Source organism: Malus domestica, chromosome 15, assembly GCF_042453785.1.
Source record: "Malus domestica chromosome 15, GDT2T_hap1".
Classification (NCBI taxonomy): Eukaryota; Viridiplantae; Streptophyta; class Magnoliopsida; order Rosales; family Rosaceae; genus Malus; species Malus domestica.
In genome coordinates this window covers 41,734,147-41,761,340 of record NC_091675.1, presented here as the reverse complement: position 1 = coordinate 41,761,340, position 27,194 = coordinate 41,734,147, and the positions used below count along the sequence as shown (strand labels likewise).

At 38.4% G+C, this 27,194-nt stretch overlaps 3 protein-coding genes across 4 annotated transcripts; 2 read left to right on the top strand and 1 right to left on the bottom strand.

The window, feature by feature from the left end:
* Positions 1 to 1,596: 1,596 nt before the first annotated feature.
* On the top strand, positions 1,597 to 4,394 carry LOC103445228 (two-component response regulator ORR9-like). Of its 2 annotated transcripts, none has more exons than XM_017334823.3 (6): positions 1,597 to 1,740; positions 1,984 to 2,171; positions 2,566 to 2,684; positions 3,267 to 3,347; positions 3,618 to 3,685; positions 3,921 to 4,394. In XM_017334823.3, exons 2-6 carry the CDS (start codon positions 2,027 to 2,029, stop codon positions 4,246 to 4,248), a joined length of 741 nt encoding a protein of 246 aa, XP_017190312.2. In that variant the 5' UTR covers positions 1,597 to 1,740; positions 1,984 to 2,026; the 3' UTR covers positions 4,249 to 4,394. The 2 variants fall into 2 exon arrangements, with proteins under 2 accessions (XP_017190312.2, XP_008382445.1); XM_008384223.4 differs by having other exon boundaries at positions 1,728 to 1,865.
* Positions 4,395 to 5,196: 802 nt separating this feature from the next.
* On the bottom strand, positions 5,197 to 9,312 carry LOC103412106 (protein disulfide-isomerase). The gene is made up of 11 exons (XM_008350704.4): positions 8,958 to 9,312; positions 8,445 to 8,475; positions 8,046 to 8,333; positions 7,765 to 7,953; positions 7,542 to 7,667; positions 7,064 to 7,201; positions 6,832 to 6,951; positions 6,632 to 6,746; positions 5,990 to 6,102; positions 5,666 to 5,876; positions 5,197 to 5,530 (listed from the first exon to the last, which is right to left on the bottom strand). The coding sequence occupies exons 1-10, from the start codon at positions 9,131 to 9,133 to the stop codon at positions 5,670 to 5,672; spliced, it is 1,503 nt and encodes a 500-aa protein (XP_008348926.3). The 5' UTR covers positions 9,134 to 9,312; the 3' UTR covers positions 5,197 to 5,530; positions 5,666 to 5,669.
* A 15,433-nt stretch (positions 9,313 to 24,745) lies between these two features.
* On the top strand, positions 24,746 to 25,935 carry LOC139191934 (uncharacterized). Its single transcript, XM_070812964.1, has 2 exons — positions 24,746 to 25,253; positions 25,793 to 25,935. Exons 1-2 carry the CDS (start codon positions 24,746 to 24,748, stop codon positions 25,933 to 25,935), a joined length of 651 nt encoding a protein of 216 aa, XP_070669065.1.
* The last annotated feature ends 1,259 nt before the right edge of the window (positions 25,936 to 27,194 follow it).

Sequence of the window (27,194 nt, the reverse complement as noted above, 5' to 3'; positions counted from 1 at the left end):
GATAAATTAAACTTTCTGCTTTGGACACCCTCGATGGAAACAGATTCGAAATTTGGAAGATATTACAACACAAGGGAAAATTGGACCCCACAAAGATTATATTTTCAGGCCCACATAAGATCTCCCAAAATTTTCTCTGTGGGCCCCACCCACCCATAAAAGCCTTTTTCCTAGCAGGCTGGCCCCCACCCTCAGCCCTCTTCTCTAGTGTATTGCGCAAGCTTTCATTATTCCAGTCCCATTTTCATGCCTCTGTAGCTACATAGGCTTGATTTATATGTTATCTTTGTTTCCTCAGTTCGGATGGTAGCCTGCAACTCGTTTTCTTAAAGTCGAAATCACTAGTAATCGTCGATCAGCTATATAACGGATAATTCGTTCTCATTACGGGAGTTTATATTGCTTTACAACTCGTAATCGGATTGTTTTATTTTTAATTATTTATGCAATTCGAATTATGTTATGTGCGAAACATTTGACTGGAGAATCTGACTTTTTATGTTTTTCTTTAATTACAAATTTCTCACAAAGGACTTGTAATAAATGGTGAAGAACATTTACTCCAACTTCAAGATTTTGTTTTTAAATTAACCTCTCCTTGCATTTCGTTTTCTTAAACTTAATGAGGTTAGAAATGTAACCAACACTTGGTATATATCTCATGAATTTAATAATTGACCATTATAAGCGTACAGCATACTATTAATTGATTCATTTACTAAAATTGCAAATTAAGTTGTACAAATTAATAAAGTAATTAACTGCGTTTAGGGTTAGGGTTTGCAATAACTCTGTTATGTGGTTGAATATCTCTATCCCCGATCTATTTTAGTATTATGTGGTCCCTTAATCCTTACATACGCATAATTTTATAGTAAGGTCGGATTTTGTGCAATCTCTTTTGCCCTTAAACTTGAGTCTCAAGTATACTGCCACATCAAACTGATCCGATTTGAGGATCCAGATCTTCTCCCATGATCCTACCAAATTATTTGGCAGACTAAATGTACATAAACTGCAGGAAAAGAGATTCAAACTCGAATAAAACCAATGGATCACACTACTTTAGCCAACTTAATTAAATATAAATGTGTTTCGTGAATCACATCCTATTTTTCCTACGCAAATAACTAGGCATGCATGCAGGAAGGATGATAACTGATAAGAAACTTACCAACTGTTAGTTGAAAACAAAACCCTTTCCACAATTTGTTAGCAACCTCGACGTTACGAGAGATACTTTATTTATAATTAAAAAAGAAAAAATATATGAGTATGAGTGAATACATGGCCCAATTACATTTACCATAAAAAAAAATCCTGAATAATATCAGAAGACTCAGCACACGACTTCTCAAACCGTTGCAAATACTTCTCAAGATTTATAATTAGAAAGAAGAAAGAAAAGAGAAAAGCCAAATATAGCAACTTAGCAAGCAAAGCTAACCACATTTGTCTTAAGTCCCTAATTCAATCCAATTTTCACCCAAAATCAACTCCTTTTCATCATTATCTTGACCAAATGGGAAAAATGATCTCCGGATTTCCCTTGGCAATCAAACAAAATCTCAACAAAGAAAATAAAGAAGATGTTAGGGAGAGAAATATGAGTGGTTGTACCAACGCGGTGTAGAGAATCTAGTGAGAGATCACAACAAGAGTAGTACACATGCATGACACATGATACAATATCAACGACATCTCTCTCTCTCTCTCTCTCTCACTATCTTGCAAAAACAGGTTTGGTTGCTCATTCTTTTCTCATCTAGTATATAAACCCATGCACCTAATTGCTTAGAACACCTTGCACCTGTGGAATAATCACACACGACCTCACACTCATCCATTCATTCATTTCCCCTAAGGCACGCCTATCTCTCTCTCTCTCTCTCTCTCTCTCTCTAAAATATAAAAGGTGCATATTGACATTGGTAAAAAGAATATACAGCAGCAGCAGCTCACAGAGATTTCTGTGTTCATCAGGCACTTGAAAAGGGTAAATTTTGAGTCATCCGTTAGTTTAACAATGGAGGTGGTAGTGAAGTCAGATGTTGCAGACTTCAAACAACAGCAGCAGCAACCACAACAACATTTCCATGTATTGGCAGTGGATGATAGCATTTTGGACAGGAAGCTTTTGGAGAGGCTCCTCAGAGGCTCTTCTTATGAAGGTAAACCACTCCTATACTCCTTAATTAATTAATACAGACCTGAGCGTAGCTAATTTGATTAGAGCAATATATCCTCTCTCTACCCCACGTTCGACTTCCCCTTTCGTAATTTAGATGAATTCAGTGCATTTGTATAAAAGTTATTTAATTAATTGATTAATGACCTTCCTCTCCACACTCACATATTTTTGGGTTCTTAATTTTCATTTTCATATCATTTTAAATATAATCAAAACTAAACAGATAGATAGGTATCTAATTTTAAATATAGAGCCCATTTGTTTTTTGGTTTCTTGGATGAACATGCATCTAATTATTTGCCAGCTTGCTTTCTGGTAGTCTTACATTTTTAATCATCTGTGTTTTCATTTGTGTATATTTTCTGTGGTAGCAGTGACTTGTGTGGACTCTGGGGATGAAGCACTAAAATATCTGGGTTTGCATGATGACCTAAACCAAAGTAGTACAACTTCCTCCTCATCCACTTCCCGTCAGTCATCAGATGTACTGGAGGTGAGATTTCATGATTATCCTTCTACACATAGCAAAAATATATTATTACATTGTCCAGAATTTAGCCAAGTTGTAACTTAGAGTGGAATATCATGTATAGGAATATAATCATATATCAATCTCTAGTGTATAATTATTGTCTTTAACTTGATAATTACCATCTGCACAATCCGTCCGGTGTGAGGTTTTATCACAAAATATCTTAGTGTTAGTTAAAGTGGGGTTACAATGTTTAAATTCTTTTTTTCTCATAAATACAGTCGATATGAGATATTTCTAGACTGAATTTTGTGCATTAGGGCCTTTGAAATTAAGCCCCAGTGGTAAGACATAGCAGTAGAGAAATGAATTGAAATTAGGTTAGGTCAAAAGTTTGATTTTGTTTAAACTGCACACAATATTGAAGAAGAGTTTACTAGTTCCAAAATATAACAGACAGATAGATACAATGTTGATTTTAGGTTTTAGAATTAAAGCTTAACATGTTCTTACGTTGATGAAGGTTTTAGTACTGATTTTTTAGGTTATTATCTATGTGGAAAATATGGTTATTAATTAATTTCTCAATTGAATGGAATGCAGGGAGCAAAAGTCATCAACTTGATCATGACAGACTTCTGTATGCCCGGAATGAGCGGCTATGATTTGCTGAAACGCGTCAAGGTCTTCCACCATTACCGACTTAATTACCATACATATACTTTCTTCTACTGTTTTGAATTTTTATTGAAAAGAAACTACTTGCACATACTCAAGATCGAATAGAAAAGTTTTGAAGAGTAATACAATGTGACCTGATCTTAGCCGTCCAAGCTTTGTGATTCTAATAAATATAAATAGCATTCTAAATTAACTCCAGCGTATGTACGACTGAAGTTATCAACGTAGAATGAAATGGTCATTGTTTATTAATTAATTCCTAAATGTATGCAGGGATCTTCTTGGAAAGATGTACCAGTCGTGGTCATGTCATCAGAGAATGTTCCTTCTAGAATCAACATGTGAGCTAATTGCCTTAATTATTTACCTTTCTTTGTTTTTATGTATAGGAGCCTTTAAATGAAAGGATTTCTACTTTTTTTTAATATAGGGATTAGTTGTGGGATCCACATCATATTGAATTTCAAAGACGTGTATATTTTTCAAGTTGGACCTCATAGATCATATACGTGGATATATGTATGTAATTGTTTTCTTTGGAAATAATGTGTGTGCGCATTAAATTATTAATTGCAGGTGCTTGGAAGAAGGGGCAGAGGAGTTTCTGTTGAAGCCACTCCAGTTTTCAGATTTGAAGAAGCTTCAGCCTTACCTGCTCAAATCCCTCCGTCACTATTCTTCTATCGACAGTATTGACAACAGCGACGACAACAATGTCTCAGTGAAGGGGGAAGTTGGTGGTGGTGAGAATGACCAAACTGACCAAACCAAAAGCACTACCGAGATTAATCATGCCAGGGGTAATACCGTCAACAACAATATTGTTGGTATTAGCAGGAGGAAGGCCCAAACAATACCAGAGAGATCAAGGCCCACGATGAAGGGACTAGCTGTTCTAGTATAATTAATCGAGATTAATCAGTTCTAAGTTAATACACATTTAATTTATTACAGCGGTGAGTATGTTATACATACTGTAATCAGATTTTCCAAGGATTGAGTGTTTTATGACGCTCCCTCTTTTGAATATGTGGTTTGGTTTTGGCAAAATAGGGGCGTCAATTCGATTATCTCGAGTTTCAATCCCCTAAACTCTCGGAAGGGTCGTCGGAGCGTGTTTTGGTTTACGGTTTCATGTTCTATTTCACAGTGATGAATGTACCTATAACGGTGTTTAATTGTCAAAAAAAAAATTATGACAATTTTTATTTAATTTTCAAGTTGTTAAAAAACATGTAGACGGGTGAAAAAAGGGTAATGGTAAAAAAAAAAAAGATAAATGGGTTAAAAATGATAAATGGGTAAACATGTATTAAACGGTTACGGTTAAATGGGTATGCGGTTATGGGTATGGTTAACCGTTTATAAACGGTTATGAGTATGGGTATAACCGTTTAGGCAATTACCCAACGGGTAAACGGTTATGCGGGTATGAGCATAAACGGTTATGGGTAAATTAACCGCGGTTACCCGCCCGCATAACCATTGCCCATCCCTAATTTCACTCCCCGATGGGGGTTCTTTTCACCCTTCCCTCACGGTACTACTTCACTATCGGTCACCCAGGAGTATTTAGCCTTGCAAGGTGGTCCTTGCTGATTCACACGGGATTCCACATGTCCCATGCTACTCGGGTCAGAACACAAGCTAGTGATGCTTTCAGCTACTGGACTCTCGCCATCTAGGGTGCGGCAAAGTTTCGCATCTGTAGAAATCATCTCTATAAAAAAAAATTAATTAAAACTACGGTCGTTTAGCATCAGTTCTGTGTGTCTAAATAGAAAGCAACCACAACAAGGCATGAAGCTGAATATTAACGCATACACAATTGACTGGGAGAGATGATGAAAAATTACGGTAACTGGGATTCAGAGATATATAATTAACTTGAGCATTTGTAAATTAAACTCCTTCCGAGGGTTTCTTCTACATTAATAAAACTGCACATTGTAACACTACTGCTATCGCTGAAACTAGTGTGCCGGACGACGAAAACACCTCCTGCTTTATTCAAAGGGAAGCCCAAAAATTAGGGAAAACATAACTACTGATAGGGAAGGAGGGATATGGGAGGTACGTCAGACATTGCTTCCCCTTATGATCTACCGTTCTCAAAGTAAGAGTTTATATCTTGGCCGCCATAATATCCAACTAGTCGCCTCAATGTCTGTCTTCTCCTTGTACAACTGGTTCAGGAAAAGAACATTTTAAGACCCAAGTCCGGACTAGCAACTTCATTCAATTTTGAAGAATATAACCATGCTGCAAGAACTTTGTCAAGCAGCGTAAACTAAATACGAAGCTATGGAACAGGAATTTACCTATTTAGAGCTCATCCTTTCCGGATTCTTGTTTCTCGGCCTCTACTTGTTTCTCAATTTTGTCCCGGTTCTTTTCAATGAAAGCAGCGATGGCTTCCTTAGTTCTATCTTCCTCATCATATGACAAGACCTTTCCACTTGCTGTCTTGAAGTACAGAGTCGGGTAGTATTTGACATCAAAGTCACTTGGTACATCATTTGAAGTGGCATCCTAAAAATGATAGCAAGAAATGAAGAACAATTAAGAAAAACTCCTTACAAACTAGAACGATCAGCATCCGTAGAAAAGGCTGATAAAGCAACTAGCAGGGTAATAAATCTTACAAATTTTGCAATAATGACATCGGAATCCTTTTCGTATGAGACTGCAACTTCATCCAAAATTGGAGCAAGCTTCTTGCAGTGTCCACACCAAGGAGCATAGAACTCCAGCAACACTGCAGAGTTAACAAAATCATATTATACAAACCAGTCCCGAGAGCAACCATGTGAAGACAACAGCAGAAAATATAAAAGTAGATGCTGAGCGGCTATGTGAATTAAATATGCACCAAGTTTAATGGTCTGGCCCAAACAACCATCTGCCTTATTCGAATTTATATGATAACAGACCCTACCATTGTATACAATAACAACAAAAAACTGAAGAGGGTGATGACAGAACGACACTTGGGATACCAGAAAGAATGTGTGGTATAATTAACTCAAAAGCAACTCGTGGAATGCATTGAACCATAGATGATCCCCCAGCATACCACTTCAATATAATAAGCAGTTTTTATGTTTTAATGTACATCGAACAATTTGCCCTTGGTCATAGAATAAGATGGTATTTGGAGAAAGTGTTTGTTCTGATCAAGGTATTTAGACTCAAAGGTCTTAAGAAAATCAAATAATTAACAGATAAGCAAAGAAATACTAGTAAGAAAAGACAATAATATAATGCGAGAGTTTCTGTTTGCGCACCATTTTTCCCGGACTTGATGTACTCCTGGATGTTGTCAGCGACTACGACCTTGACAGGCTCATTGTTTGGCTCGGGAATAGGTTCAGATTTCTTGTATGGTGATACTTTCCCATCCTGCGGTTATGTAATTTAGTCAATAAGTGTCAACAAATCAAACTTCACTGCAATCAGCTTATAAGGAAAGAGGCAGAAGCCTCACCTTGTATTCCTTCACCCATGATGTGATGTGATCTGGCTGCAAATTTGGTTTCAAAAACTTTTGGCCATCAGGGGTCTGGATGATGATGAGAGGCACCTGGTCTTCTTTAAGTCCAAAATACTGTTCACAAAAACCAATAGAACATTTAACATGGCATAAAATATACATGATAAAACGAATCTGGGAACATGAAGACAATTGCAAAGGATAGTCCAAATGAGAACATTCTAACCTGGAAGGCACCCTGACTAGCCTCAAGATCTCCAATGAGAAAGCTTATGCCTTCTTTCTTATATTTCTCAGCAACTTCACGATATGTTGATTTAAAAGCATCAGAAGACTCGCCACTGAAGTTCAGAAACAACATAGCCTACCAAGTTCAAAACTGGTGCATTAGAAGACTGCATCACTTATTTTGGGAAGAGAAAGATTGAGATAGAGCATTAGGTTACAACAGAATTACAAGTGAACATGTCATGGCTTAATAGGACATACCAAAAGGAAAACAAAAACAAGCTACGATAGAGCATTAGTCTACAACAAATATTTAAAAAAAAAATACAGAAACATGTGGATAGAACTTGAGTGACATTGAAAGTGAGATCTGATAATGTAAAGAAAAAACATGATTTTTCCAACACGAATCAACAAGAAGCATCAACTTAATAATAAATAGATAAATAAATCCAAATCATGTCCCTAGTATATACCTTCTCATTTGGACTGTTAAAGAATTTGACAACAAAAGGGTGATTGGTTGGGTCGTTGTTGAATTCTGTAACAAGTGGCGTACAAGCTTCTTCAACAAACTTCTCTAGAGCATCCACATGAAAATCCTGCAAGCATGATCACCTTGGTATTACATTTACTGTCCATAATACCTCAAAACAAAGCATGACAAACTGAATCCAAACAGGAAAAAGGCCAATATACCTCAGAATCAACAAAAAGTTCATCAAATGGCTTGAACAGCCTAACTACGGGTCCAGACACTGATGAATCACCACGAGGAAGGAGCTTAGCATCGAGAGTGTGACCAAATTCATAATCAGAACGCAATTTCTCAGCCAGAGCTGAGAAGTTATTATACGCCTCGCCAGAGAACTCCTTGAACACACCAACCTACAAATATACGAAATGAGTAGTTATGCCATCTGATACTCCTCAAAAGATTACATCGAGCTAGGAAACATAAACAGACATTGAACACTTACAATAACGATCTTCTTGTCGCCAACAAGAGTAGTTGTATCATCAGTTGTCTTGATTTCGGCAGAAGCTGGACCACTCTGCTGCTTCAAATATTCAACAATACCCTCGGCTTCACGAGGACCCTTGTATTCTTGGATGGTCTTCCCACCATTTCTTAGAATCTTAATTGTGGGAAATCCCTTCACCTCATAATCAGAAGCAAGTCCTTTGTTTGCCTCTTCATTGGCATCAACCTTTGCTAGAATGACTGGTGGGTCATTTTTACTCAAAATCGACGCAGCTTTTTCAAACTACCCAAACATTAAGCAAATTAAAATGTCAGAATAATCAGAAGTTACATGGTTTGTTAATTGAAATGCAGAATTGGTGAGAAATAAACATTCAACAGCTTAATTTCGTACCTCGGGAGCGAGCTTCTTGCAGTGGCCACACCTATAAGAAACATAGACAGCAAAATTAACACAACAATCTATCAGAAAAGTACCAATAAAAAAAATCAAATCGAAAACTGAAAAGCATATCGGTATCTCATTTCTTCAGCACAGATAAGCACTTTTCGCATGCATGTTGCTCCGATATATTTTTCGCAATTATAATCCGAAAATTAAATAATAAAACACTAAATCGACCATTAAACCACTGCATGCAGATGCAGTAAGCTCCAAATTCACCAGCACGAACAGGAATTCACATATATAACGTCAATTTTCAACCGTGAAATCAAATCCATAACAATTCCTCATAAATCGCCTAATTAAAAAAGTCGAAAACATGAATTCGGCAAAATTTCAGATCCAATCACAAAAAGCCAAACACAAATCAAACGAAGCATGAGAAACAACGAAGATCGATCAAATCATAATCAAAGTAAACAGAATCAACGGTGAAAACTGAGCGCGATGCGAATTGCATACCAGGGGGCGTAGAACTCGACGACGATGAAGTCGTGCTTGCTGACAGTGTCATCGAAGTTGGAGCTGTCGAGAGTGAGGACGTACTCCTTCGATTCCGCCTCCTCGGCGCGGATCGCGGTGGCGAACACGGCGAGGAGCAGGAAGAAGCAGAGCGAAACCCTAGAAGACGACGCCATTTACGTTTAGCTTTTCTGAGAGCTGCTTTGGTCTATGGAGGTCTCTGAGAGTCACTTTCTGGGCGGAGGGGGATTATATGGGGCGTGAAGTGAGAGAGAGAGAGAACGTGAGATCTCGGGTTAGAGAGAGAACGAGACAAACATGGTAGTCACACGTGATAGTCTCTCGGATATTTTCCTTCTCTGTACTCACGAGTGTGGGTATACGGAGTGTACTCGCGCTACATGCCGTCAACTTAACACGTGGAGGATACTGACTGGTTAGACATTGTCACAGGGAATGCTAATTGGAATTTGACTCGCAAAGATGGCAAGTGCATCGCCTTTTTCAACCGCATTTGGTACGGAATTAAATGGTGAAGATGAAGAAGAATTTCAAAGCCCCGATCAGTTGGTCCAATAACCTTGGTGGAAGAGATCCAAAGCATAAAGATGCAGCCGGGCAGTGGCGAAGCTAGAAATTCTAGAGAGGAGGGGCGAAATTTAAAAAGTTTAGGGTCCTAGAAAAATGTGAACATTAATTCGAGGTCTAAGTCCAGGATTTGTAAGAAGATGATTTGAACTACCCATAATATTTATAGGAGAATTTGCACTAACCAAAATATTCAAGAGGATTTGGACTACTCAAAATAGTCGAAGTAGGGTTTGAACAACAATATTATTTGAAGAATGATTTAGCACCGTTTCTTGTTGTATCGTCATATTACTTAACTGTATAATTAGTAAAGTTTAAAAAGATGCTAAGCTCTAGTCAGGCGGTGAACATGACTTTACACTTAGGCAAGGACCTAGGCAAATTTGAACAAATTTATTATATACCGTATAAATAATTGTCTATTTATTATACATCATATAATATCCGAAAAACATTAACACACCCCGACCCGGAATGTCTACTAAAACTCCGAATCAAGCTGTGAAGGTCGACAACTGGAAGGTGACGAAGCCAAAAAGTGTGATGGTGTGGAAAATTTTGAATAAATTTAAACCTAAGAGTGCCTAAATACCAGAGTGCAATGGGGAGCAGGAATGAACCCATTTCACACGTGATGTTAGAGCATAAGCAAGTACAGAAAAATGATATAAGAATCGTACCCTCGAAATAGATTCTGATACTAAGAATCGCAACGAGTCTTTGGTGATAATAAAACTCAACTAATAATACCTGGAGGGTGAAGACAAGACAAGGGTGAGTGATCATGTAAGTAAATTACTAATAGAAAACATATAACACATGTAATCCCTCGTTACAACACCTGTATAATTTCTAAGGAAATCATAATGTACCACAACACAGCATCTCAACAATAATATCAAATAATCATGCGATTAATATCTCATAATAGTACGCAAGTCGGAGTCACCTCTAGTGACCTATACGACATATTCATATCCCATCACATATCTCATCAATCATGGCTAGCATATAAGTCGAAGTCACCTCTAGTGACCTATACGACATATTCATATCTCATCAATCATGGCTAGCATATAAGTCGGAGTCACCTCTAGTGACCTATACGACATATTCATATCTCATCACATATCTCATCTATCATGGCTAGCATATAAGTCGGAGTCACCTCTAGTGACCTATACGACATATTAGTGACCTATATGACATATTCATATCTCATCACATATCTCATCTATCATGGCTAGCATATAAGTCAGAGTCACCTCTAGTGACCTATACGACATATTCATATCTCATCACATATCTCATCAATCATGGCTAGCATATAAGTCGGAGTCACCTCTAGTGACCTATACAACATATTGATATCTCATCACATATCTCATCGGTTATGGCTAGCATATAATAGTCGAAGTCACCTCTAGTGACCTATACGACATATTGATATCTCATCACATATCTCATCAGTTATGGCTAGCATGTAATAGTCGGAGTTACCTCTAATGACCTATACGACATATTGATATCTCATCACATATCCCATCAGTTATGGCTAGCATGTAATAGTCGGAGTCACCTCTAGTGACCTATACGACAAATTGATATCTCATCACATATCGCATCGGTTATGGCTAACAGATAATAGTTGGCGTCACATCTAGTGACCTATACGACATATTGATATCTCATCACATATCTCATCAGTTATGACTAGCATGTAATAGTCGGAGTCACCTCTAGTGACCTATACGACATATTGATATCTCATCACATATCTCATCGGTTATGGCTAGCATATAATAGTCAGAGTCACCTCTAGTGACCTATACGACATATTGATATCTCATCACGTATCTCATCAATCATGGCTAACACCGTATACTTACTTGAATTTACGTAAACTTACCTGAATGTCCTACGTTTACCTTTGCACTTTAGAGCGCTCACAAAAACACAATTATATATATATATATATATATATAATGCATCATATACCAATTCATATACGAATTATAAACTTATATGCATGGCATTCAAGGCATAATCTCGTTTAAACATATTTCTGGAAAAATATCAAGTATGTAAATATATACTGAAAACCAAAAGCTCACACACATTGCTCAATTCCTTAAACAAGGCTATGGTCTCAATTATTTAATCTCATTTCTTATATGGCTGCATCTAACGTCTCGTTAGACTGCCTACGTACCCTAAACAGGGATCAAGCCATTCGTAGTTCACATTAATCATTTATAGTAATACGCATATGGATAGATCATGAAACCATCTCATAGTATTTTATAACTTATAAATATATATATATATATATATATGTCATGGCATAAGTTTCTCAGTTTTATTTAAAAGCATTTATAGTATTATCAATCATGAAACATAAGATGAGCAAGGAAAGATCCACTCACCTGGAGTCAGCGCATCGAGGCGTCATAAACGATCGGCGCCTGTGACCAATTATCAAACCATATCTCAGAATTCTCGTTGATATAATACATGACTTACATCGCATATAAGTCTATGCAATTTGGTCTAGAAGATCCACAAATCAGATCTCTGATCCGTAACTTCCAAAGATCCACATTATGTTTCTTCAACAACATGCTAAAGTTTTAGAATGATCAAACGGTCGGATCTCCATCAATTGCCAAAACCAAGTGGCGGTTAGCATTTTATTTTACGAACTTACAAATCCAATTCGAGAAGATCCATACGTCGGATTCCCAACCTGTAAGTTCCTATATTCCTTAAATATTATGAATAATAATATATCAAAGTTTGATGACGATCCAATGGTCAGATCGTCGATTCATATAATAGCCTATTAACGTATCTTAGAGAATTTTGGCTCTAACGATCAATCTATGTCATTCACTTCTCAAAAATGAATTCAAGACATCACGTATAGCCTAAAAATAGCATTGGCGGCCCTCAGGCCACGTGTCGCCGCACCCGCTGCCGCGGGTGGCGGTCGGCGGCCCCGGCTCGCCAAAAAATTCAACTATTTTTAAAAATTCTCAAAAATTGTAGAATTGAAGATCTCAAAGAGAGGAACAACTTTCATACCTTTGGCCTAGAAGGGCTCCAATTTCACCAAAACCGTACGAAACCCTTGATTTTGGGTGTTTTCAATCCGCCTCCAAAACAACTCGGTCGTCCCAACCAGTGCTTGGGCTTTGTTCTAGGCCTTAAGAGGAAGCTATGGGTGGTGGCAATTGAAAGTAATTGCTTCAAAAATGGAAGAATTTCGAACACCCATCTACCGCACCACCGGTGCGTTTTTCTCAGTTTCTAACTCCAAACTTTCCAAATTTTGGGATGTAATAGGTAAAGGAAAGGCTAAGGAGTTGATTGGTAGAGGTGGAAGGTTGTAAAACGTCGGAAAATTGGACGAAAATCCGTTGAAATTGGGTGTGGGCACCGCCGGGTCGAAACGGGTCACGGGTTCTCCAAACCCGTTTCTCCTCTTTTCCTCCACTTCTCACCCTCTCTCGTTTCCTCCTTTCCCTGTTCCGATTGGTCAGTCTTACTGTCTCTCTTATCCCAATTCGGCCCTTCTCTCCCAGAGCTTTTCCTCTTCTCTGGTTGGGCAGTTCTGCCCAATCTCTTCTTCTTTCTTTCTTTCTTTCTTCCAACAGCCACGCACACGCACACGTAACCTCTTTTCTTCTCATCCCATCCATCCATTTATTTCTTCATTAAATCTGGGTTGTCCACTTTCATAAAAGAGATTCCAGATTTTACTAAAATAATAATTCCTAAAATGTCCAAACTTCAAACATTAATAACTTCTTCGATATAGCTTCAAATCACGAATCGTCTGCGCCCACGTATCCGTAGCAAGATATGCTAAGAAAACAAATCTTAGGTGGCATGACATAGCAATTAACCTTGAACAAAGCATGTGCCTCAAAGGGCATTTTCGTAAATTCACGCTTCTATAATTTATAAAATAATAAAATTTGGGATGGGTTGTCACAAACATTGATTATAAAACATATAATATAAAAATATTAACAAATTTTCTTTATTACTTTGTTGAATTTGATGGTAAGAGAAAAAAAACAAATAATGACGAGTTCGTAATATTTTACAAATTATTTTTTGAAGCTCGTATAAATTTATAGTGAATTTTAAGATAAATAACAATGTCAAATAAGTGGCTTAAAAAATATTGGAAGAGTGGTCAAATTAATTGGACAATAATTAAAAAACAAAACAAATTCCAATATAAATAAGTAATAGCAAGTTAGGTGGCACAAATTGATTGGCCACTAGTTAAAAAAAAAACAAATTGTAACTGCACGTGGGGTGGGATGGGAAAGAGAGAAAGTCTCTCTCTTCTTCCTTTCTCTTCTTCTTCGTCAGAACCTCTCCACTTGCAGAAGCTACAAAATGCAAATCTTTGTTCCTCCTTTCTTTACAGCCTAGGTATTTCTTTTTTTGGAAAAAAGAGAGCTCGCGATCAGCATGTGGTGCGATAGAGTAGGGAAACTCAAAAAGCCAGAAAACCACACGAAATTTCATCACTTCCGACGAGAACAGAGGGGCGGAACCACCGTTCCTGGGCTTGATTTTCGGCGTGGGGAGTGGCAGCCGTCACTCCTCGCCTTCACGTAGCTTCGCCACTGCAGCCAGGTATACTGTAGTGACAAGATTCAACTAATAGAAATGGCACACGTCAAAGAGAATTCTAGGTCATGTGAGAACAATGGACATGTTAAGTATTAAGAGCTGGTTTGGTATTTATGTGCTTTGAAAAAAAAAATGCTTCTGCTGTGTTGTGAGAATAAGTTCATTTTTGCTGCTTCATGTTTTCAACTTTTTTTTCACCCAAAACTATGAAAATAAGTTGTTTTTAAGTGTTTACCAAACACATTTTTAAGCTCAGCTTTTTTTTATACCCATTTTTTATAAAAGCACCTTAATACCAAACCAGTACTAAATCTAGGGAGAAGAGATCCCATCCGGATCTCTCATACCAAATTCTAGGGATCTGGAGATCTGAACCCTTGAAATTTGATTCAACGACTACAATTATTATAACTTTTAAAGATGCTCCCTGTTTGTAACGTTCAATCAAATTTCAAGAATCCGAATCTCTTGATCCCTAGGATTTGGTGTGAGAGATCCTGATGGAATCTCTTCCCTTAAGTTTGCGAGCTCGTTCGCATACGATAGAAAATGGTATCTGATTAGGCACTATTGCTTTAATTAATTAAAATTTTCCTGATTTTTAAGTTTTTATTTTTTATTTTTTATTTTTATTTTTTTTAATAACAAACAGGTTAGTGCATTTTTTTTTGCCTTTTAGCTAAAATAGTTTTTGAGATTGACATAATTTCACACTTTAGTCTTTAAAATTTAAAATCGATAGAACTTATCCTTGAGTTTGTCTACCGTCAATCATTTTATTTATTCTGTTTAAATAAGGAAACAATGACAAAAATAGCTTCAATTTTAATCAAATCATATTGACCCATTATTTATTATATTGAGGGTAAATTTGTGGATTTGGTCCTTATTTAACAGAGATTTTTCACGAAATGACCAAAATAACGGTGGACAAACTCAGGAACCATTTATATCGATTTCAAATCTCAACGACTAAAGTGAAGAATTATGTCAATCTCATAGACCATTTTGGCAAAAATGCCTTTTTTTAAATAAAAAAATAAAAACATACGATATCATTTACACTAAAGAGAAGGGTATGCTTAGCCTTACAATATGCTAGTAATAACATGGTTCAAATTCGCATTTAGTGAGAATTGAACCTAAGACCTCTCATTTACAATTGAAGAGAAATACCACTAGACTATAGTACTAAATGGTGCCTTTTTCTTTTTAAGACCCTCCAAAACGGCTTTGACTTTGTAATTTTTTATTAAAAGAAAAATAAAAAAAAACGACTTTCTTCGTTTACCATTAAAAGAAAATATTAATTTGAAACACTAAAAAAATCTGTAATTATGTAAAATTCAATATATACTAAAACTCTTTTAACATTGATTATAAGCATAGTGTACTTTCAGTTTTGTCTCTGTTAAATTTGTGTTATTACATTTTTGCCACTAACAAAATTGCACATTCCTCCTGCTTGACATTTTTACAAATAAAAAGCTTCTAAGCTTCTACTCCAATTCAATTTCCTTCCCCACATTAAAACTCATTTAGCACTTATCCACTATTCATACGCACAGTGTGCTTCCTGTTTGACCTCATTAAATTTGTGTTATTATATTTTTGCCACTGACAAAAAATTATCTTCCTCCCTCACCTCTTTCTTTTACTTGACATTTTTACAAATAAAAAAGCTTCTAAGTTTCTACTCCAATCCAATTTCCTTCCCCACACAAAATTTTATGTGACACACCCCGACCGGAGTTAAGGCATGTTGACCGACACCCGAAGGTGACATAACCAAAAAGGAAAATGATGCATAAGAAAAATATGGATAAATTTAAAACCAAAGCTAACATTTATTTAATCTAAAGTAGATAGTGCACAGTAGTGGGAAGAACCCATAAAACACAACTGTTCAAAGCATATATGACAGTACAACATAAGTAATGTAGTCGAAACTAGTTAAAGTACTTATTACACAACCGGGAAAAGCTCTTACATTTATTTATGGATAAGTATGAACCGCCAGAGATTCCTCGTATGCCACAGAGAATTAAGTTCGTCCACCTTCAGTACATACATTTGATTGCCTTGCATGAGCATACCATCAGGCCTTCAAATCATAAGATCTCCCTTATTTCCATTCATCATTGCTTGCTTTAACTTCTGGGATTCTGAGTCATTCGTCTGAGCCTCGAGAACATGATCCAATAAAATTGGTATGACTTGAAAGTTGGCAAGTAGAGCTCCCTAGTGATCCACTCCCAAAACCTTTCTAATAGATCTTAGGTCGGTTAGAAGAGGAACATGACATGCATAAAGAGAATTAAGTCAACCGTGAGATTTCTTGTTGAGAGCATCTGCTACAGTACTTTAATTGTCGTGAAGCATACATAATCACCTTTCCATGCTACATCAATACATAGCCTAGACCATTCAGAGAGGCGTCATTATAGATCTTGAAATTCCCACTGTCATCGTGAAGTGCCAAAACATACACATGAGTGAGACAGTACTTTAACTGTTGAAAACTCTGTTCACAATCATCATTCCATTCAAAATTAACTCATTTCCTGGTCAACATTGTCAGATGCAGTGCTATGGTTGAGAAGTCTTTCATAAAGCATCAATAGTAGCCAACAAGACCAAGAAAACTCCGTACTTCAGTGACAATCTGAGGTTGCTCCCATTTTTCAATGCTGCTACTTTCTGAGGATCCACGAGAACACCCTGAGCTGATATCACGTATCCCAAGAATGACACTTGATCCAGCCAAAACTGGCATTTACTAAATTTAGCATATAGTTGATTCTCCCTTAGCTTTTTCAAAACCAGACGTAAATGTCTAGCATAGTCAGCCTCACTCTTATAATACACTAGAATGTCATCAATGAAGACAATTACGAATCTGTCAAGGTACATACGGAATACCAAATTCATCAGGTCCAAAAAAGTTGTTGGAGCATTAGTTAACCCGAATGGCATCACAAGAAACTCATAATGACCATATTGAATTCGGAATGCTGTTTTCAGAACATCATCATTTCTCATCTTCAATTGACCTTAGATTGATTTTCGAGAAAACACAAGGACCACGAAGCTAATAAAAAAGATCATCAATACTAGGCAACGGATAACGGTTTTTAATCATCACCCGATTCACCTGTCTGTAATCGATACATAGCCTCAAAGTTCCATCTTTCTTCCTCACAAACAAGACTTAAGCTCCTCAAGGGGAAGTGCTCGGCTGAATAAACCCATTATCAACAAGTTCTTGCAACTGGGTTTTTAATTCCTTTAACTCTGCAAGAGCCATACAATAAGGAGTTGGAGAAATATGGTTGGTACCTGGAATTAGGTCGATAGTGAACTTCACTTCACATCCGGTAGTTAGCCAGGTAAATTGTCGGGAAAAACATCAGGAAAATGTCTGACTATCTGATCGTCTTCCACACATGCAAGTCTCATCAGTCATCATTATATGAGCTAAGTAGACTTAACAATCCTTCCTCAACATCCGCTTCGCCCTCATGGCAGAGATAACTTTGTGTTTCAGACCACTACGTTCATCGACAAAAGTTACATTAGGCATGCCCGGTTGATGGAAAGTAACAATTTTTTGGTGACAATTCAACATGGCACGATTTTAATCTAACGAATCCATGCCCAAGATAACATTGAAATCAACGATGTTCAAAGGAACAAGATTAGCTGGCATTACGACATCTTCAATACTCCCAACTACCATAGCAAATTTCACCCCCAGGCATCAAGAACTCCAACTCATAACCGAGGGAAGTGGGTGAGGTTGAGTTTTTTGAGCAAACATATGGGAAATAACCGAATGAGTAACACCTGAGTCAATTAAAATTCTAGCAAACTGGCCAAGAACATTCAACGTACCCATAATCAAGTTGGGGTTACTCTGAGCATCCTACAAGGTGACGTTGTTGATGCAACCCTGCACTTGCTGTCTGCCACCACGACCTCTATTTCCCTGGTTTTGATTACCACGTCCTTGATTACCTCAACCCTAATTGGTTTGATTAGTCTGCCTGGCCGAGCCGCCACTGTCAAAAGCTACATTAAGATTCTGGTATTGTTCTCTAGCAAACCAATGCGCTCCACCACCCTGATAGGACGTATAACCCCTCTGGTACTACGAATAGTTTCCTTGGTAATATGGAACATCATGTGGGTACTGATACATTCCTCCTTGATACTGGGATATGTCGCCTTGGTAGTGAAAAACCCCACCATAACTTGTTTGTGGGTAGGTACTAGAACCTAGAATCTGCTAGAGATGAACTGCAGGTGGTAGAGTAAGAGGTTGAGTTTTCTAATTATGAGGGCATTGATTAGCTGTATGCCCCATCTAACCGCATATGTAGCATCTACTACTTCCTCTCTTACATTCACCATAATGATGACTATTGCACCTGTGGCAGAACTTAGCACCAGAATTATTAAGGTTCCTTTGACTCTGAAAACGTGAACTGCCAGTGGACTTGCCGCCCCTTCGAGGCGTATTGGAACTTAAACCACCGCTCGACGACCCAGAACTGTTACCGCTTCTCTTGAAATTCTAAGTCTTTCGAGGGCCAAAGGATGATTGCCCCCTGTTATTATTCTTTTAAGTATTACTATTATCCTCTTCATTATCGTCATCATCAGGACCATTCTCGAAATCTTCAACACGAAGCAGAACCTTAAAGAATTCTTGGTAGGTAGAGCATGGAGTAGAAGTCGCCAAAGAGCGCAGTCGCTTACGAGTCCCCTTCTTAAAATAATAGAGCATCTCTTTGGGATTCTCAGGGATGGAGGGACAATAACGAGATAAGTCAGTGAACTTCCAGTGGTACTCTGTGACTGACATTTTACGTTGCTTCAACTCTATGAATTTGTTTCTCTTCCGATCCTTGTATTCCGAAGCTGTGAATCTAGCTTGTTACACCCACCCCCACATTTTATTTATATTTCTATATTCCTCCAAGAAACATGTTTAAGTCTATCAATTTAGTCCCTTATCTCATTTAATCCTAACCGTTGATCTAGATACCTTATTCCTTCTAAACTGCAAAGGGCTTCCTAGCTTTCTTCTCTTCCCGAGCTCTCCCTTTGCATTTTCTGAAATCTCTCTCTCTCGGGAACTCTCATCTCTCCCTTTCTCTCTCTGCACCGTGACCAACCAAACAAACTTGCATGTAGCTCTTGCTGCAGACCATCATCATCATCATATTCCTTGCGCCATCTCTCTCTCTCTCCATCGTAACGAGATCGGGAAATCCAGAGAAAAAACCTCTGGCGGTTTTCTCCATTTATTTTTTTGGCTAGGTAAGTTTAAATTCCTTTTGAAATCGCCATTGATGTTATTGGATGTTGTGTGTTGAAATCTACATTGTTCTTCCAAGGTTTTAAAGATAGAAACAGCGCGAGGGAGGCTCACCCACACTTTCTGACGAACCCGTGACCTTCAAGGGTTCTTCTGAACACTCACGGCCGTTCACGGCAAAGCAAGGGTATGAAAATACTCCACTTTCTTCCCTCTTCATTTTGGTACGTGGTTTGGATGTTGGTTTACATGTTCACTGTCGATCGGAGCTATAGTAGCTCCGGTGTTCTTCCCCGAGCACCATGCAGGCCATCCAGGCCATTTCAAGACACCCATGAGCCTTAGCCCGTATTTGGACCAGCCCATCTTTCTTTTTTTGGTTATTTGGCCTGTGAGTCGTGCCTTGCATGGGTTGAGTGTATGTGTGGTGCATGGGTTGAGTGTATGTGTGGTGCGTGTGTGTAGGTGTGTACATGTATTGTATTGTGTGTGTATGGTGTGTGTGTGTGTGTGTGTGTAAGCGTGTGTGAGTGTGTGTGGTGCACGTGTGTGAGTGTATGCGGTACACGTGTATGTGTGTGTTGTGCCGTGTGTGTGTGTGTGTGTGTGTGTGTGTGTGTGTGTGTGTGTGTGTGTGTGTGTGTGTGTGTGTGTGTGTGTGTGTGTGTGATGTGCATGCATGTGTGTGTGCTGGCGTGTATGTATGTGTGTTGTATGGGTTTGGGCTCAAGCCCAAACCACCACTTTGCTCCTAAACGATCCAAACCCAAAACTCAATAGGTCTTAACCCTATTTAACCTAAACCTAAACCCTAATCGAGATCCAAACCTAAGACCCATTTCCATTTCTTGAAATTCTATAGTTGGGTAGTTTGATAAATTGTACATTTTTGTGCTTAGGTGAAGTTGCTAGTGAGGAATTCCCTAATCCTCTTCCGCACAATTCTGCTGATACGGAGTATCTGTGAGTGGACCCTTTCTAAAATTTGCATAATTTTATAGTTTATTTGCATAAATGAAATGCATGTCTTACGAGTTTATGAACTTATTTTATGTGAAGCATGTTTATTGAAATGTTGATTATCATCTCGTTATTTTGTAAGGAATTAATTGTTGGCCTAGATTGAGCTATATTTTAATATATCGTATTTTCTATAAAAACCATGAACTGGTAGACTATCTGATGGATGACGATAGGATGCTAGAACATGTTTTCAAAACCCCTTTTTATAGTATAGATGATGGATGACTTTATACTATGAAGTGGTTATATTTGAGAGGCGTAATTATTTGTGCGTACCTAGTGGACACTATACCGCCTGGGGCGAGGATCTGGTGTTGGCAGTTAGGCCGGGAGAAATAATCCCTAGCTACGGGCTGAGGGACACGAAGCAGGCATTGGGCCGGGAGTTGGTAATCTTTAGCTACGGGCGCAGAAACCATGGTGCTGGCATAGGGCCGGGAGTTATATTTATTCAGTGATCTTACTGGCAGCACATCGCGTTTATAAGACGATCTGTGAGATGATTTATATTTTGATTTCTGCGATATTTCTTTTGAGATGTTTTCGGCATGCTAGGATTTTCGATAAACTTATCACTTATTATGCTAGTAGTTTTCTTTATATACACTGTAGGGGTTAGTATCTTGATAACCGTTTTATTATTATTGTATTTATGAACTTGGTCCACTCACCTTTTTTTGTGCCCCCATTCAGGTCTTAGAAACGAGGACTACGACACAACGTAGAAGGCATTCCCCTACTAGTATCAGTCTATCATACACTTGTGTGATATCTTGTAATGATCTTTCCTTTTGTGATCTTGAATTAGAACGTATTATGTGCACTCTAGACATCTCCTTAAACTTTGTTTATTACCTTTAGATTCTAATGATTATTCATGTACATTTCCTCCTAATCATTACTCTTGTATTCAATAAATGGCTTTTGTCACCCTTAGGTGTAGGGCAGCACGTGCCTATCCAGGTATTCAGGGAATATCGGGGTCGGGACGTGTCATATTGGTATCAGAGCCTGGTTAGGGTTTCTTTCCACCAATTTGGTAAATTTCAGCCTTTCTAAATCTTGTTGTCCTTGTCAGAATCATGGCTAATCCTAGTGGGAATGTGCCTCGACGGCCTCGTTTTTCTATAATGGAGGGGGAAATCCAGTAGTTTCCCTCTGCATTAATGCATGCTCTTCCAGGTCATAGGTTGAATCGGACGTATATAGAAATCGCTAGAAGTCATGGAGTTACTGAGTTGAAATCTGTAGGAAATTGTAAGGAGGCTGAGTAGTGGTTAGAGAAAATGGAGGATACTCTGGAGGCTATGAAGTGTCCACTAAATGAGTGGGCAAACACAACAGGTTATTTTATTCAGGGTAATGCTAGGAGTTGGTGAAAATCAACGAAGGAAACTCGTCCACCTGATTCTTAGATGACCTGGGCTACCTTCAGGAAACATTTTATTACTTACTTTCTGAGCCCCAGTTACAGATTGAGAAAGAGGCAGAAGTATTTTGAGTTCTGACAAGGTGATCTCATTATCACAGAATTTGACAGTACCTTCAGGCGCTTGGCTAGGCATCATGATGGGACTTATGATAATCCACAAGCACAGATGGATCAGGCGATGCTTGCACTGAACCAAGAGTACCGTACACTGGTAGCTGCTCAGAAACCCAGAATTTATGAAAAAGTAATCGAGATAAGTTTGAGTATAGAACAGTCTAAGTGGGATACAGAGATGCAGGATCAACCTTATATTTGGAGCCAGCACCAAAGACAGAATAAATAGCAGCATCAGAATCAGAGGAGTCAGAATTTCCAGTCACGGAGTACCAGAGAAGCAGTGGGCCCCTCCAATTCTGTAGGTCCCAAACATTCTTTTTCCTTTAAATGACCATGTTGGGGTTTAGGGTCATCTAGTGAAAACTCAGGCAACGAGTTGGTGAGACGATGTTTTGGTCATTTCACTCCAAGTTATCCGTTCTGTAATCAATGTGGGTTACGTTATCGAATGAGTTGTGGGATAACTGTTGTAGTTTGTCACAGGTGTGATAACATTGGGCATTTTGTTCGTGATTGTCCTTCAACACCACCACATGGTGATTTTGCCTCTGGCTTAGGCTACAGTGGATATCAGACAATTCAAAATTTTGGTGCCCAACAGAGCTATGATGGCAGTGGCAACAGTAGTCGGAGTTATGGTAGCAGTACTAATCAGAACTACGGAGGTGATAGAGGTCTGCAGTTTAGTGGCAGAGGTAGCCAAAGTTTTAGAGGAAATGATAACCGGAGTGCTCAGTTTTTGACCCAACAGCAGGCTGGAACATCTTCTGGTAATAGTAATCAGGGGAACAAAGGAGGATGTGGTTTTAGAAGTCGTGGTAGTTGGACCAATAATGCGGGATATCAGGTTCATTGACGTATAAATGCCATGAATCAACAGGAGGCTGATCAGGATCCTCGAGTTATCACCGGTACGTTACCTATTTGTAATACTTGGGCTAGAGTTTTAATTGATCCGGGTGCTACACAGTCTTTTGTTTCTTCATCTTTTGTTCGGGTTATACCTTCTCAACCTCAGCCACTAAGTTTTGATATGCTGATTCAAATGCCATGTGGTGAAATGTTTTGTACTCAATGGCAATATTGGAATTGTCCAGTTATTGTGGAAGGAGAAAACTTAGAGATTGATTTAATTCCTTTTAAACTAGCGGAGTTTGACGTCATTCTGGGAATGGATTGGCTATCTAAGCACCGAGCGAATGTTGCATATTGGGAGAAAATTGTGACGTTCAATCGGCCAGGACTTCTAGCAGTTATATTTATACGTGAGCGACGTGTCCTCCCCAATAATATTATCTCTGCCATTCGAGCAACTAGGTTGTTGAATAAGGGTTGTGTGGGGTTTTTAGCCCACGTAGTTATGAAGGATGAACCCTCTTTACATCCAGAAAATGTGCCATTTGTAAGGAACTTCATCGATGTGTTTCTTGATGATTTACCGGGGTTGCCACCTATTAGGGAAATTGAGTTTACTATCGATTTACTCCAGGTACAAATCTTATTTCCTTGGCACCTCATCGAATGGCACCATCGAAGTTGAGAGAATTGAAGATCCAACTTCAGGAATTGGTAGACAAACATTACATCCAGCCGAGTACATCCCCGTGGGGAGTTCCTATTCTTTTTGTTAGAAAGAATGATGGATCAATGAGACTCTGTATCGATTATAGATAACTAAATCAGGTGACGGTAAAGAATCGTTACCCTCTGTCTCAGATCGATGATTTGTTTGATCAATTGAAGGGTGCTCAAGTATTTTCCAAAATTGATCTTCGATCGGCTTACCATCAATTGAGGATTCGCGAGGATGATGTTCTGAAAAACTGCTTTTTGTACGAGGTATGGATATTATGAGTTTCGTGTCATGCCCTTTGGATTGACAAATGCACCTGTAGCATTTATGGATTTGATGAACAGAGTCTTTAGACCGTATCTGGATCGGTTTGTGATTGTGTTCATTGATGACATTCTAGTTTATTCTAGAAGTGTTAATGAGCACAAAAGCATTTGAGACTAGTGTTAGAACGACTGAGGGACAACCAACTTTATGCCAAGTTCAGTAAGTGCCAGTTTTGGTTAACTCAGGTTGGTTTTCTTGGACACATAGTTTCTGCTGAAGGAATTAGTGTGGATCCCCAAAAGGTATCAGCAGTGTCTAACTGGGAACAGCCGAAGAATGTCACCGAAGTGAGAAGTTTCTTGTGTTTGGCAGGGTATTATCTAAGATTTATTCAGAATTTTTCTGCAATTGCTCTGCCTCTTACTAAATTGACTCGTAAAGGTATCCAGTTTGTGTGGGATGAAAATTATGAACAAAATTTTCAGGAGCTTAAGCGACGTCTCACTCAAGCCCCTGTTCTCGCTCATCCAGATGACAGTGGTGAATTTAAGGTGTATACTGATGCTTTTTTATCAGGTTTTGGGTATGTACTGATGCAGCATGAAAAAGTTATCGCATATGCTTCTAGATAACTTAAAACCCATGAAAGAAATTATCCCACTCATGATTTGGAGTTAGAAGCAGTGATTTTCGCTTTGAAGATTTGGAGGCACTACTTATATGGAGAGAAATGTCGTATTTTTCCGGATCATAAGAGTCTTAAGTATGTGTTCACCAAAAAGGAGCTGAATTTGAGACAGAGAAGGTGGATGGAGCTTATCAGTGATTATGACTGTTCGATCGAGTACCATCCTGGGCATGCTAATGCCATGACTGATGCTTTTAGTCGGAAACATCATGAGCAGCTTGCATCACATCAAGCTGTACACGTTCCATTACTATTTACTCTTCGGGAAACTGGTGTCAATTTGGAACCAAGTGAGCACGGAGCTTGGCTAACACATTTTCAGGTTAGACCTATCTTTGTAGACATGGTCGGAGAAGCTCAGGAACTTGATCCGGAATGCGTCGAATTAAAGGAACAAATGTTGAAAGGGGATAATGAGAAATTCGTCATCCGTAGGGATGGAGCTTTATTGAAAGGGAATCGTTTGTTCGTGCCTAAAGATAATGAAGTTGTTAAAAAGGAAATTCTGGATGAGGCTCATACGTCAGCTTATGCTATGCATCCGAGAAGTACCAAATTGTATCGCACCATTTATCCTTTCTATTACTGGGAAGGGATGAAACGGGACGTAGCGGAGTATGTGAGTAGATGTTTAATTTGCCAAACCCTATTTAACCTAAACCTAAACCCTAATCCTAAACCATTTATCCTAACCCTATTTAACCTAAACCTAAACCCTAATCCGGATCCAAACCAAAGACCCATTTCCATTTCTTGAAATTCTATAGTTGGGTAGTTTGATAAATTGTACATTTTTGTGCTTAAGTTAAGTTGCTAATGGGGATTTCCCTAATCCTCTTCCGCACAATTCTGCTGCTACGAAGTATCTGTGAGTGGACCTCTTCTAAAATTTGCATAATTTTATAGTTTATTTGCATAAATGAAACGCATGTCTTACGAGTTTATGAACTGATTTTATGTTAAGCATGTTTATTGAAATGTTGATTATCGTCTCGTTATTTTCTAAGGAATTAATTGTTGGCCTATATTGGGCTATATTTTAATATATCGTATTTTCTATAAAAACCATGAACTGGTAGACTATCTGATGGATGACGATAAGATGCTAGAACATGTTTTCAAAACCCCTCTTTATAGTATAGATGATGGATGACTTTATACTATGAAGTGGTTATATTTGAGAGGCGTAATTATTTAAGTGTACCTAGTGGACACTATGCCGTCTGGGTCGAGGATCTGATGTTGGCAGTTAGGCCCGGAGAAATAATCCCTAGCTACGGGCTGAGGGACACAGAGCAGGCATTGGGCTAGGAGTTGGTAATCTCTGGCTACGGGGGCAGAGACCACAGTGCTGGCATAGGGCCGGGAGTTATATTTATTCAGTGGTCTTATTGGCAGCACACCGCACTTACGAGACGATCTGTGAGACGATTGATATTTTGATTTCCGCTATATGTCTTTTGAGATGTTTTCGGCATGCTAGGATTTTCAATAAACCTATCACTTATTATGCTAGTAGTTTTCTTTATATAAACTGTGGGGGTTAGTATCTTGATAACCGTTTTATTATTATTGTATTTATGACCTTGGTCCACTCACCTTTGTTTTGAGCCCCCATTCAGGTCTTAGAAACGAGGACTACGACACAACGTAGAAGGCATTCCCCTACTAGTATCAGTCTATCATACACTTGTGTGATATCTTGTAATGATCTTTCCTTTTGTGATCTTGAATTAGAATGTATTCTGTGCACTCTAGACATTTCCTTAAACTTTGTTTATTACCTTTAGATTCTAATGATTATTCATGTATATTTCCTCCTAATCATTACTCTTGTATTCAATAAATGGCTTTCATCACCCTTGGGTGTCGGGCAGCACATGCCTATCTGGGTATTCAGGGAATATCGGGGTCGGGACGTGTCATAGCCTCAAATAGGCGCCTGAAAACATCCCAATTCATAGCTTCTTAAGCAAACAACGACCGTGACTCTTAAGCCCACCATGATTTTGCTTCTAGACGAAAGAACCAAGTCGTTGTCTCGACCCATCTATTCGCTGAAAGATTCCTTTGTCACTACATAATGCAAAAAGTCTTGTCAACAAGGTCGATCCAAGCCTCAGATTTTTCAGGTCCCTCATTGCCAAAGAAATTATTTATTTGAAGATGGAATACAGTCTCTAAGGTAGTCCTTTGGGGGGCAAAGTATAGACCGAATGGCACTGGCGATAGCCTCATCGAGTTGCCCAAAATCAGGAAAGTTTGTCTCAGAAGGGACATATGGTGCTCTACGAGATGGCATGATTCTGATCTAAGAGATCAAAAATTATTAGGACCCATAACACATACAAGGAATACAGGACTGCCACACCTATGCTCTGATTCCAAACTAACATACCCCAACCGGAGTCGAGGCATGCTAGCCGACACTAGAAGGTGACGTAACCAAAAAGGAAAATGATGCATAAGAAAAATATGGATAAATTTAAAACCAAAGCTAACATTTATTTAATCTAAAGTAGAGAGTGCCCAGTAGTGGGAAGAACCCATAAAACACAACTGTTCAGAGT

Excerpts from the sequence above, each read along its gene's own strand:
- LOC103445228 (XM_017334823.3), top strand. The coding sequence starts at position 2,027 with ATGGAGGTGGTAGTGAAGTCAGATGTTGCAGACTTCAAACAACAGCAG. Across the intron at positions 2,172-2,565 it reads CAGAGGCTCTTCTTATGAAG|TGACTTGTGTGGACTCTGGG; the intron begins GTAAACCACTCC and ends CTGTGGTAGCAG. Across the intron at positions 2,685-3,266 it reads AGTCATCAGATGTACTGGAG|GGAGCAAAAGTCATCAACTT; the intron begins GTGAGATTTCAT and ends AATGGAATGCAG.
- LOC103412106 (XM_008350704.4), bottom strand. The coding sequence starts at position 9,133 with ATGGCGTCGTCTTCTAGGGTTTCGCTCTGCTTCTTCCTGCTCCTCGCC. Across the intron at positions 7,668-7,764 it reads AACTTTTTGTTGATTCTGAG|GATTTTCATGTGGATGCTCT; the intron begins GTATATTGGCCT and ends TCATGCTTGCAG. Across the intron at positions 6,103-6,631 it reads CATCAAGTCCGGGAAAAATG|TGTTGCTGGAGTTCTATGCT; the intron begins GTGCGCAAACAG and ends TTAACTCTGCAG.
- LOC139191934 (XM_070812964.1), top strand. The coding sequence starts at position 24,746 with ATGGAGCTTATCAGTGATTATGACTGTTCGATCGAGTACCATCCTGGG. Across the intron at positions 25,254-25,792 it reads AGCGGAGTATGTGAGTAGAT|TGGTTATATTTGAGAGGCGT; the intron begins GTTTAATTTGCC and ends TATACTATGAAG.